Source organism: Calliopsis andreniformis, chromosome 9 (genome assembly GCF_051401765.1).
Source record: "Calliopsis andreniformis isolate RMS-2024a chromosome 9, iyCalAndr_principal, whole genome shotgun sequence".
In the NCBI taxonomy this organism is placed as follows: Eukaryota; Metazoa; Arthropoda; class Insecta; order Hymenoptera; family Andrenidae; genus Calliopsis; species Calliopsis andreniformis.
The window spans coordinates 2089865-2104015 of record NC_135070.1 but is presented as its reverse complement, the minus strand read 5'-3'; the positions used below and the strand labels follow the sequence as shown (position 1 = coordinate 2104015).

The 14151-nt window shown below is 32.4% G+C and overlaps 1 protein-coding gene across 6 annotated transcripts in view; it reads left to right on the top strand.

The window, feature by feature from the left end:
• Positions 1-14151, top strand: part of Stv (BAG domain-containing protein starvin) — a 65699-nt gene that overhangs the window by 38060 nt on the left and 13488 nt on the right. Inside the window, exons 1-3 of one of the 6 annotated variants that reach the window (XR_013002650.1) lie at positions 3224-3467; positions 3627-3832; positions 3932-4218. The exons of 1 other annotated variant lie outside the window; for it this stretch is intronic. Coding sequence is in view for 1 of the 5 variants with exons in the window: in XM_076385400.1 (XP_076241515.1) it covers positions 3761-3832 (72 nt within the window). In the remaining 4 variants the exon portion in view is untranslated. Of the gene's footprint in view, positions 1-3223; positions 3468-3626; positions 3833-3931; positions 4809-14151 lie in introns of those variants that run through there. 4 more of the 6 variants (XR_013002652.1, XR_013002651.1, XM_076385400.1 and 1 more) reach the window with 4 other exon arrangements.

Below are 14151 nucleotides of genomic sequence, written 5' to 3'. Positions count from 1 at the left end.
CCTTCGGTATTTTGATTAAAAAATAAAGCATTCTGCCTAAAATACGGAAGTTTACCTTGAATTCTCCGAAACGCCTCAGCATATAAGTAAAAGTTCTAGAATACGCACCACATTATGTACCCCTCCAAATCATGCAACTCTTGTATACAAAAATTTGTTCATATTCATAATTGGCGAATACGACCAATAATCAGTGAATGACAATTCCGTCGCTCTTAAAGGCCGATTACAGACTTAACAGAGTTTTATATAGGTATCAATTTTTTTCTTATCCATTAAATAAAGGACTATTCATTCTGGAATCGACCTTAAGAACCGATAAAATTGTTCAGCGATTGTCGGCTTCTTGCAAGTTGCGTGGGCCACCCAGAACATTATTATATTCCATTTTTCTATAGCACATGTACGTTAACGTTATGTTAATTTTATAAAATCTTCATCACAGTTTTGTTTAATAAGACTCTGACAAAATCTCCCTGTCCATAGCGAGGTTCTATCATTCCATCCCGAGAAAGTTAAGTTAGTAGTTTAGTACCGTGCAAGGTTTCGGCTTATTGTTGTGTCAGAACGCAACGTCTTGATCGTGAACTGTCTAATGTACATACATACATACATATATACCTACATACCTACTGCGCGAACCGCAAACACTATTTTCACGCCAAGTAGAAGCGGCTGGAGCCAGGCCAAAATCTGATCGTATGACTAATATTCAATGGCGGATTTCATGCTTCCCTGATAATACGACCGAGAATCAAACTAAAGGCCAAGTTGACTTTAAGTCAGTGAAGCAACAAAACGCTTCCTCGAATACTCAGTTAACGAATGAAGCGTTATTATTAATTGCTAAATAAACATTTTGTTGCGATAAAGTTGTACTCGCATTAACAATACATACATATTCGAGACTGCCTTATCTGGGAATAATAAATACTTTTGATATCATACAGATATATGTAGCTTCTCAATTCTCCATCTTAATCTTTCAAAAGTGATTCTATTCATGAAACGGGCGACTAAAAATACAACTCGTTCATTTGTGGGTCTTATTTCACTTATTAATCTTCCACGTGTAGCTTTTAATATTGGACGTAATACCCTGTAACTTCTAATAATATTTGGATATTAATATAATTTTAACTTCTAAGCTTTATATCTTAAATAGATATAAAAGAAAGAACAATAGATATAGAACAATACAAACAACAATAAACATATAGAGATCGAAAATAAAAAAATTGTTAATTTACTACGGACGACTGCTTAAATTTTAGTACAGAACCGAAAGAAAAGAGAATTCTGATGTTACATAAAATATGTGGACACTTTACAAATTAAAATTATTAAATTAAAATATCGATGTCTCTACGAAGATTTAGCATTTGATTGAATACCACTTTTGTCCAATAATAGGTATGTTTTAAACGCTTTGTAACGTTTAAACGGTAAATAATCAACACTGAATGTTATCTTCTGTCAGACAATTCTTTAATCTTTTGTAGTGGTCATCGTTTTTTTTGGAATTTTACAATCGTACTTTTGCAAAAAAGTCATTCCAATTTAGAACTTAAATTTCTAATCTATCCAAGTACTTGTATAATATTAGAATTTACACCTCTTTGTTTTTTTTAGTACATAAACAATATATGTAATAAGTTAAAATTATTTTTCTTTTGAATATTTACATATGACAAAGTAAGTTTTATTTTTATCTTATTATAAAATTCTAAATTTTTAAAGTAAATTTTTGGCTGGTAGTGTATAGTATGTACATAAATATAGGGTACCTATATACATATTTTTATTTTTAAGAAATTAGGATTGAAGGTACTGAGCGATAATTCTATATTATGTATTTGTGTTCTATTCTCGATTTTAAGGGAAAGTTCTTTTTTACTTTTAAAGACTACTACCAATAAAATATCATACCATGTGAAGATTATGTTAACGTGTGTAAAAGAACCGAAACGACTGCCTAGTACTTGTTTGGGTATTCATTCATTTATCACATTATTTTAGAATAGATCAGTTCTTTCACATAGTTTCTTATAGACATAACATGAGGCAAAGTTGATACTATCTCGGCGATATCTTTTAAAGATTAATAATTGAATCTTGTTTCATTGAAAATACAAATTCAATGTTATAGATTAAAATCAAGTCATGGCCTGATTTTTTTTTTAAAATATAATGTATATCATTTTGCCTGATAGCTATAGATACACATTTATCTCGCGATGCGATGATACCTTCGAATCAGATTCATGTTCTATTAATACACCTTGAATGATTCACCGTTGTATTAAATAAAAAATATGTGGGCCGTGGTGGATGTAATGCTCCCCTTTACACGGTGATAACGTGGTTACGAATTATATTTAGTCAGTTATCTATTTATAGAATGCAATTGGAACCGATTATGGATAGCATCGACAGGACTCAGTTGACCAACTTTTCGGATGAGAATACGAACACGAAGGGAACTGGCGCTTGCTATAAAAGGATGTAGGTAAACAAGTCCAGAGTTTAGCCTTGCTTGCTTGGCCAATTATAAAAAGAAAACAGGGAAAACTGGATAATACGATCCGAAGTAGGTAGAACCGAAGTATAACGTTCGAGAAATACATATTTTAACCATATTTTAAAAAATGTGTATGCAGACTTCAGACATGCAATTTGAACAGTTACATAATATGGTGGTTTTGTTTATTAATCGTAAGTTCGAGATTGAAATACACATACACATACTCGAATTTCATAATTCACGAAAATCCTTCCGTATTAAAATTTATGAAGACTCATATAGTACCCAGGTAACATTTTAAATTATCATTAAAATACAATAATAAATCATTGTCGAAAAATCTTGTATCGTTTTTATTCTCAGTGGATATAGTCGTAAATCGTGTTTTGAGCAGCGTGAAATCAAGGAAAAATTAGTCTTATAATTAACATTCATTCTTAAGTACCTGAAAAGGCGAACACGTTCAATGATTTCCAACTAATGTCAACGTCGCGTGCCATGGACACATATATGTATGGAAGTGCGTACGTGGAAAATGAACGATTTCTCGAAAGAGACGACAGAGATAGAACATTCTAGCACACTCTCGCGTGTTCCTTCGGCCGTTTCCGCGGTCGCTCGGCTCTGGTCGGCGCCGCTAGTCACGTGGCTAGGCAGATACGTCCCACACAACAAATATATTTAAGTTGCTCGGGCGGCGTGCTGACAGTTTCGCTATCGACTTGGAAGAAGTGCGCGGAGAAGCGCGAGTTTTCGACAAATTCGGAAGGGAAGAATTTATTCAAAGACCAAGCGACCCGATTTCTGCGAGTGTGTGAGAGTGTGAAGCGAAAGCGAGTGACATGCGAGTGGATCTTCCACGTAACGAAAAGGAAATAAAGGAGATCGAAAGCGGAAGAAGGAGCGGCGACCTAGAACGACTTTATCGCACTCTGTACTCTTGGTAATCTTTGAACAAAATCCTTACAGCAAACAATCGAGAGTGTGCTGCCAATACGTTTTCTTTTCGTTCGCCTTTTTGTTAACCGTCGCCGGCACTGTTTAGCAAGCTTCACTGATCCCCTAAAACAGAAGTACAGAATACGTATCATTTAACCCGCAGAGAGCTCTTAACGGCAACGAGCACGACTAAACCTCTCCCTTAAGTGTGTGACAAAAGCAGACTTTTAAAGAATCGAAACGAGAGAGAGAGAAGTTACGAATCCTAAAGCGAGCACGGAGCATAGAGTCCAAAAAATGGACTCGCCTGTCATCGTGGACAAAGCATCAGATTTCGGAGAACCGATTGATTTGGACCGTCCGTTTCCCGTAAGTGGTGATATCAGTTTTTTTTTCTTTCATTTCCCTTCGTCTACGTGTGTCTGTTTTTCGAACGCGAGAGTAAGGTTATGTCAACCGTTTTTCAAGGTTTTTGAAGGTTTAGGGTCGAAGGTTCTTTCCGGTGTCTTATTTGAAATCGAATTCGGCATTGGGTGAGAACGGCTAGATAGTCGAACAGTTTCGATCGACTTGCAGTGCTTCGATGTTGCGTCAAAGTCTGCAGTTTCGAACCACACACCTTGTCGCTGCGATAGTGGGTCGTGTTTGCCAAGACTTTTCCAGATCGTTCTAGGCACAACTCGTCGTGTTACTCGATCCTTCTCGATCGTTAGGCGCCTTTTATCTCGATAATAACTCATACACTTTATGACGAGGTGGGTTACTGGATGGATTTTTATGTTTATTGTTATTCTCGCTTTGCACTACGTGTGAGTGCGGAAATTATCGACATATGATATCGTAGATACGCGAATCGCTCATTTATCTATTTTTGAAAAGACAGGTTTTTAACGATGCATATTTTGCGAGGGGCATTATCTGTTTTCGAATATTGATAGGTGTTTATTGAAATCTATGTTTAATTACAGGTCACTGAGATTTAAATTATGCAAATGATTTCTACGATAAATTGTGTGTCATTACCGATAAAGGATATTTGATCAGTTTATTATGAAAGTGGGGTGACTCCCTTTTTGAAAAAAATTTGTTTTATTAATGAAGAAAGTGGAGTTGCTCCACTTTCATAATGAACAGCTCAATTGATGAATGATAATTGAAAATTATATTGTAATTATCTTACTTCGTATGTTCAGTTTCTAAGTACAATGTAAGTTATAATATGTGTCACAAAATGAATAATTCCAGTTCAGACTTCGGACTTAAATAACTAACATATACAAGTGTATTTGAAATAATTTCTGTTGCATGAAATAGTCTACAGTGTATTTTCATCTAAGAATGGATATGTTAAATAGTATTATTAAAAATGCCATTATTAAAAATAACAAGTTATGTAAATTGAATACTTATAAAAAAAGTATCGAAGAATAAAATTTAAATTCACGTTTAATTAAATTGAACAGTGTACAATTAGATGTTTATTTCACTTTTTTTTTATTTTTTTTAATCATGCAGGTCATAAATTAAGAATTTGTGAATGAATATGTTATTTCGAATATGACAACCTTGGAGTACGAGATAAATTCAGTATATAAATATTGTTTTTGTTCTATGTTTCAAATTGCTCAACTATACGGATAAAGTGATTAATTTTGTGACACCTTGTAGGATGTACAAGACTAAGGTTTAAGATAATTATAGAAATATCTCAATACTTAGCCAGACTGTTTGTGATTTGATTAAAGAGTGATGAATTTAAGAAATCGTTAATTTTGACGTATCTGCACGAATGAACTTTAAGAGTGAACTATTTTTATCGGAAGCGTCACTTCTATGCTACACAAACTTATTACTATTACTTTGATATTTTTAACCGTTACTATTATTTACACAATATTATTTACACAATATTATTTACACAATACATAATATTTTACTAAAATTTCATTAAAACTCAGATTATTTAATCATTCTATATCAGAATTAAATTTCAAGTCGATTTCTTGAAAAATTTACTTCTCTTACAATTGACTATGTTACTCTACTAACAAAAACTTGGTTATAACCTTTCTTATATCCGATTCTGAAATTATTTTATGTATTACACATTTCGAAGTTCGTTTAGGAAATTCTTATTCTAATCTTCTGAAACAGGAAATCGGAGCAATTTGTGAACGTCTTCGGTACGCAAAGATGGGAAATAGAGATGTATTTTTAATGAACGAGTATTCGAAGCGTGCTACGTATTCTTCCTGCATGACATAATCGCTCGCTACATAATACACATACTGGAAACTCATCCCGCATGTTTCTTTGTACGATCAGCAGAGATCTTCCGCGCGCAGTATCATTTCTGTGTGATCTCGTTTCTACGTGTAACGTGGTTGCCTCGTCGACCTTCCGTTGCTGTTCGCGGATCGCGTGGAGGTTAGAAATAGAATTCACGGCGAATGACGTGTCTTTCGTTGCCTCGAAATCGTGGGCTCGACCCGTTAATTTCTTCTTGCTTTCACTAAACGAAAAAGAAGAAAAATTCGTGTTCAGTTCTTCAATTCAACTTGTTGTTGCAGTTTCAATTTTCTGCTCCGCCTGCTTGATACAGACTTAATTCATTCAGATGAAGTGACAGGTAATCTTACCATAAAAGGTTGTAGTGAAGCTATTTATTAATTTGAATGAAGTAACTTCTATTATTTCAGTACAATGAATCAGTTTAGTATTTGGAAATTTTTATAATGTTACTGTTTCCAGCCAAAATCGTTCTCGCTTCGAACATGTTTTGTATATTTATATGTACCATTGAATAGTGCCCATGTGTGTGAATTCGTATGTGTGAGGGAATTTACTTTTAACACAGTTAATGATATTGATATAATAGTAATATCTCGCTAAGTAAAAGGATGTAATTATTTGAGTAATCATTGTTCAAATATTTTATATAAACAGTGCTCAAGCTTGATTTTAATGCCCTGTGTTGTAATTTTGTGCATACGAAGATATAAGTTTGAGTGCTTTATGCTCCATATACTTCTGCAGAAATGTGGTTTAAGGATTTTGTGCTTTGGATTTTACTTGTATATGAACTTACTTACATACTTTTCAAAGCTTTTTTCAGAGCGTGTATGCTAATATAGAGTGGCCCATAAATCGCTTTATTTGCTAACTATTTGAAATTCAATTATTGGAAATAAAATTCAGTTCTTAAACATTGCTCCATCTTAAATTCTATTAATTTTTAAAATCTGAAATGAGAATTTTAGAACATAATAGATGAACAGTTATTAACTGTTTAAAGGCTAAAGTAGCTTATGGACCACCCTGTATGTCTTACTTTACTAACAACTAACAAAGTGAATGATTTCGAAATTCGGTAAGGCAAAGGTTAGATGCGAGCTATACTGATCTCCTATGTGTAATTGCATCGTTTCACTTTAAGACAATTTAAAATAAATTACTCATCGGTAATCGGAGCAAGTCCATGACACTTGGAGTGATTCTTCGTTGAACAGCCTCAAATGAGAGCGCTTCGAAACGGCGCTCTCCTCGAACGAGGCTCATTCCTCCAAAACAGAAGCGTTATTGACGCTAATAATAAACTAGCAGAGACGTTTCTCCTCGGTAACTCTCTCTGTCGAGGACGTGGCTCGCGTTCCCCTCATCCACAAAGAAAAGGGGAGAAAAAAGTGTAAACGTAACATAATCGCGATCCAGTGGCTCGTTGCACGCTTTGTCTCCTCTCGTTTTATGGATCATTGGATCGTATTAACATCCTCTCACAGCCTTATCATTCTAGATGATTATTTCTTCATCGAGCTGTTTTTCCGGTTTGGAATATATAGTACCTCGTGAGAGAACTGAAAATTTGCAATTTTTATTTAATCACGTGGTGTATTTTCTAGTATATTAAGTTGATGCATAGAAAATGTTGCTTCTTCAAAGTTTAAAATAAAGTAGATCATGTGTTAAATTTTGTTCGAGCTCCAATTTTTATAAATCGCATTAAAAAAGTAGGTATTTGCCAAGTATTTATTTACGTGTATTATATGTGTAAGTTAACTATGAGCGAAATTTATAACACGGTTATTAGAACCTTGTTATTTCATACAAAGTGTATTCGATTTTTGCATAAATTTAGAGTAGGAGCAAGCACCGTGAAAGTTGCTGAAAATATAAATTTAGCATTTGTATTGTGCAAAGATAAGAAGCACAGCGAGGTGGTATAAGGGCAAACGAGGTTTATACTTTGCTACGAATTAAGTAGTGATAAATTTTGAATCAAAGCTCGCGCTGGCGTATGTATTTAATTCGAGAAAAGGTGGTTCATAGGGAGGAGATTACATTAGGACCAATTGGACTCGCATTCCTTTCGCTAGACTTCTTTTTGTCTCTCTACTATAGTAGAAGTTCGTATAATGTTAACATATGGTAGTTTATTGTTGCTTCCTAAAATTCAAAATTAGTGATTTCTTATTGAAAAATTAATTAAGGGCAAGGTTGAAAAATGCTATGATAATAATGTTGTAAGAGGAATTATAGAATATAATACACATTAACAATAAAAAAGATTATATTTCAAATGATAGCAAGGCATTCGATTATTCTTCATTACTTAGCTCAAATAGAAAGGGAAAAGAAAATGGATAAATCCGCTTGCTCTCTAATTAACTCTTACTTCGTAGATTAAAATATGATATTTCTGTAGATTCCTCCTGTTAATATAATCTTGTACATACTAATACTGTTTGAAACACGTAAATAATTTTTTAATGAATAAATTATATCAAAACGAAGCTATAAAAACACCATTTATAGATTTTTTAAATCTAGCGTCTATTATTTTGATAAATTCAGGATAGCAAAATGAGTTAATCGTTTGGAAGAGTGTAGTGATTTTTATTAAATAAAAGTATTTTTAAGAAATGACATCCTTAAAGTTCTGTTTAAGAATACATTTCATATGTACCAACCTAATATGTAATTTTCCTTTGAAGATGAGAAATACACATTTGTTAAGAGTTTGTTGCTCAATACTCGAGAAGGAACAGATTTTATCGATCTCTGCTCTTCCTACGAGAAGTCGTTAACTCTTGAAGGCATTAACTTTATCTTATAAACAGACTCAAAGAGATATACAGCATTCCCTCGTTGTAAGGTTCTCATCGCTATCTGTGTCATAATTGAAAGCTATTTCTTTAAAATCTTTATTTAAATCTTAATTTCTTTCTTATAAAATTACTATTTTGAGATTATTATTTTAGTGGAAAACTTAGTTCATAATTGTACATAAAAAATTCACGATTCTTCAATTTAACATTGTAAATAAGTTATTTACGGATATTTTTTTCATTACATATTAAAAGTTGAATTAGTATAAGTACTGTTATCGTAGCATACCAGCTGATAGTTAAGAATCAGTCTTTTATATTCTGTAAGTTCGACATCATGTAACGATATTAGAGATTATAACAAATAAGAATTATACAGGGTGAAAAATAGGGTTTATAACTATTAGGGTAAATAGTACTCACTAAACGAAGCAGAAAAAACCTATTAGACATACGTTGAAAAATTAATATTTACAAAGTTATAAACAATTTTTTGTTTCTATTTCATTCTATTTATTAATGGATTACATTATTATTTCTTCTTTTTCTGGTTACAAAAGGTTTTAAATAAGATAATCCTGTGTTAAGGTGCATGTACAGAATGGAGTGGTTTCCATACGATACGAGATACAATCAGTTCTTGTTCGACAACAGGTGTCACAAATTTTAAGCGATAATTCTATGTGATAAAATATGACGAAAATCAAGAATAACAAAATTGCGAAGTCAGTAGAATATGTCCCAGGTCAGACATAGAAAAATCAGTGAAAAAGCCCCGAAGATACAGAAAAGTTAGTGGAATGAGCCCAGAGTCGGACAAAGAAAAGTCAGTAGAATGATTCCTGAGTCAGCAGACACAGAAAAGTCAGTAGCATAACGTCCAAGTCAGATACATTTTACTCGTATTTTAAGCGTTTTCTCAGCCATTAATAACTGAGAACCGAAGCATTAAACACAATTTCGTTTGTTTTTGTTTTCGCTTACTTTAGCGTGTCGAATCACCCCTTACAATTTTTTACACCTGTTGTCGAGCACCTTGCATGAATGCATTATTATTCGCTTATATTTTGAAATTATCCTTAATATAGGTATATTTATTTTCACTATTACCTTTGACAAACCACAAAACCAGTCATTACAACACAAACGAACTTGATTTAGAAATGGGGGGCATTTTTTAAACTTGTTCATGCTGTGCATACTTATATACATATAAGAGAATAAAAAATTATGAAGAAAGTTGAAACATCTTTGAAAATAAGTTAAATCGTCCTCCAGCATATTGTAATCAATGTTTCAAGTTTCAATAGGTGATAAATCTGAACATCGCAATATGTATTCATTGTGAAAATTTCGCAGTTCTCTTTATTTCTGGAAGTTATTCTTACATTTCGTTTCACCTTCAATCGAATAAAATGAATTACCCATCCAAGATCTGCCCTCAGTTCGTTGCTGCCAATAATTGCGCTAAGGTCATGAAATTATACCGAGTAGAAACTCGCAGTCGGAAATGTGGGATACAATAAGATTTCAATTCATTTCCGCGAGATGCGTCACGTATATCAAGCTTTGACCGTATAAGGCAAATGTGGACACGAATGAGAGACTAGTTTTCAATTGAGAGTTATCTTTAGTTGTTTTACGAATACGGCAGCGCACCTGGCTTCCAGGAGAACGATAACACGATATTTTCGCCCGTGATCTAATCGCCTGGTCGTTTTCGCGAAGAAAAAAGAGGAAACCGGTTTCTGGTAAACTATACTGTTAATACAGTCGCCGATGACGCCTCGAAGTGACATAACTCGTGGGCGTTTATCTGTCTATCGGGGACGGAAGGGAAACGGTGTTGGAATCAGATATGCGGTTGTAAACTGTTCCTCTAAAATTTGACGCTTCGAAATCGGTTTTTAATCATTTTGTATCGGTAGTGGAAGGTGAAGACACGTTAAACTTCAGAACTGAACACATATGTATGTATGTGTTTGCAAATGTATTGATGCTGATGAAAATATTATCTATTGTAGCGTAGTACATTCAAAATTTAAACTGCTTTAGGTTCTCGCGCTTTTTCTTAACTCTTTTCGTGTATGGTTCTTATGTAGTAGTTTGCAGTATTAACTTGCACCCATTTGTTCTGACTGGAACTCAATAATTACAGTAGAACACGTATTACTCCTCTGCCTAAAATAGAATAATTATCGAAATTTCTTTAAAATTAAGCTACTATTAAAAGACAATTCTTATTAAGAGAAATAATGTTCAAAATAGTTTAAATCAGCTTACTGGCGCTAATAATGAAGTTGACATGACTTAAAATGCAAGCAAAAAAATTAACTGAATATATAAATTAATTAAGTATTTATTAAAAGTTAACTAAAAAGTAATTAAAAATCGTAAAATACATATTTTTATGTTACTTATAATAAAAACAAAGACGTATAGATCTTTCTGTCACACCCTATACTGCTTTTAATTTTGTTTTCCTTTAAAAACATTTGCGGGTGTTACTAAAGTATAAATGTGCATACATGTCGACGTCAAAAAGTTTTGTAATTTGTTTGCAAAAAGGAGAAAAGAAATACAAAATATGTATTACACGAATTATCAGACAATCAAAATGTTTGGTACGATTTTCCTCTTACATACATTTTATTCTTTACAAACTTTGTTTTTTATTTAAGTTGAACACTGAAACTATCAGACCGGTCAAGTGACTGATTAGAATCACTCCTTATGAACAATTTATTCTGTAAACTCGTAATAATTTTTTTCCGTCAATATCAAATAAAAGTAAAAATATTATAATACCTGATCGTTCTTCGTATGAATTATGTATTTTGTTAAAGACTTGTGATTTTTGCACTCCGATAGAAACAGGTATATGTTAGTTTCGATAGTTTTATTGTTAATGATGAATATAACTAAATATATTAAATAAACATTAGTTCTGTGAATAATGTACTTTTTCAAAAATTTATTGTTTTGGCTCATCGTTAAAAAGAGATGTATGTACATTAATCTTATTGTTAGTAGTTCTAGTTCTAAATTCAATGCAAGTGATAAATTGAAGTATTCGTTTTGTTTCGAAAGAAAGAAACAAGGAAACGACAAACGACTACTGAAAAGAGCCGGTCTGTCGCAGGCTCGATTCCAAAGGCCATGACACAGTTTCCCCCCCAGGATCATTTATATCGAGCCGTCGCGGCTGACATTCACCTAGTTTGCTGTTTTATGGGTAACCATAGCCGTTTGAACTTTTTCCTAACCGTTCTTACTCTGTTCCCTCGTTCGTCCTCACGTATTTACGTCTTCTGTCCGCGTGAAGAGGCATAAAATCGCCAAAGCTCGCCCACTCTGGCGGAAAATTGTGGCTTTTCGTTGAAATCGAAAGCAACCAAGTTTACGTTTCCTTTGATTTATCGAAATATGTAGCGTTCTCAAGGCTTTCACTGGAACATTGCATTCATTTGGAATTCAATTAGAATGAGCGAAGTGATCTTATTATAATTCGTAATAAACAAATTTAAATGTTCAAATATAATTTCGATACCTACGTACCTATCTTTAATATGTAGGTCCCTGTGGCGATGACCAACGCTTCTGATTAGACACTAACAATAAGTTATGAATAATTTCCAATATTTTTAAACTTCCAACCGACGTTAATGTTAATAAGAATTATATAACTTCTAAATACATTATTGAACTAGAATTTTTTTTAATATAAAGAAGGATGTATGTGAATAAACGTCTTAATCTGAAGAACGTCAAAAAATTTCGCAAAATTTAACGTGTTGAAATTAAATACATACTTACATACAATTCACCTGTTTTCTATATGCTTTTTAGTGTTTAAAAATTTTAAAAATACAAACAAATCCGTATAACTTTTTTAACCATATTATCTTGTTCCTTGGATTTTTTTTCCCTAACTGTGATTTTTATTTGTTTTAATAATTTTCTTAATTTTTGTTTAAAAAAGTGAAACAGTTGTTGATATCTACGTTTCTGATCTTCTATCATTTCGTAAATTTTATTTCATGTCTTAGTGATACATAAAGAGTGTTCCAGGATTGATTTTCCAAGTAGAAAGATGGTGATTGTACATAAAAAATTAAGTCGAAAATATAGAATAAATTTTTTGATTTTCGCGAAAATTGGCTTTGAATTACGATCAGGTACAAGGATACGGAAGAACAGGTTTGGGTACTTAAAAGGTAGATAGATATATCAAGTAAGGGGGAATACGCACGGTTTGACCATTGACTTTCTCTACTATTTACTTGTTTACTTCTCAAATTTCAAATGCCTGAAACGGTACTTCAGTACTCGCGTAAAATTCTAAGTCAACTTTCTCTAAAACAAAGCATGATATCAAAAAATTTGAATTCTACATTTTCGACTTATTTTTTCATGTAGAATCACCATTTTCTTGCTTGTACTGCCACCAAATTCGTTGAATTTGAAGAATTTTGAATCTGTCTATGAATCTGATTAATAGTAAATATGTGCTATTTTGTTGTCCGAAACTGTATATTGTCTTTCTGGTGAACTCGATATCAACGATCCATGAAAATGGTATCTGTTAAGCTTATGAATTTACAATTAAAATATGAATAATAAATTCTATTTCTAAATTACGAATAATAAATTCTAAACTCTTAAAACGTATGTACCTATCTACTTTTGGATGTTAATTTTTCGATTTGCGCAAATTAATACTTTTAATCTTGTTTTTCTTCTGTACTTTCTATCTACTCTTGTATGAATTTTCTGAGACATCCTAAATTCTTCAAACATTTACATCTATTATTGTAATTTAAATGAATTAGTTCCAGTATTCATGGATACTCCTCTTAATCTTATCGTTAGGAGGCAAATTTTAGAATGCATATGACATCATCGATTCTCTTCACCTATTATTTCAATAGGTAAGTTGATTTAGACAGTTTCGATTCTGAGAATCTTACAGTATAAAGGCTATTTTCTCAGAAAGTGTCAGAATCAGTAATAAGGTTTTTCAGTTTCTATATTTTAGAGATATACTACATTTGCAGAGGCCAAGGGTCAATGGTGAACTAAAACTTCAAATTATTAAAATAATCTTCGAACACTCCTACATTTATCTTTACAAAACTTCGTATAAATCAAAGTTGTAAGTTACTTAAATAAGTTTTATTGGAGTAAATTCTGCTTCAAATCATTTTTCATTGAAGTAAATTCTGCTTCAAATAATTTTTCATTCGAATATAGATAATCATCACACTGTATAATGTTGAGTTCATGATGGACTTACTAAACAATCGTTATTTAGCTTAAGCTTATAAAATCTTGTTGCAGAATACGTAACAACATTCAGAGTAGTACTTTTATTCATAATGTATTCAGTGGAATAATTCCATCTACAATAATCGTCGTTAATAACCAGGATGCAGTTGATAAGACGTTAAGAAAGTCATTTAAAAACATTTTTGTTTGAATAAAAAATGATTTATTATTTGCAAATAATTAATTTTATTTCTATTTTTTATTCAAGTATTATTCGAAGCCAAAAGTAACTCGTTATTTATTGTATTCAAGTAA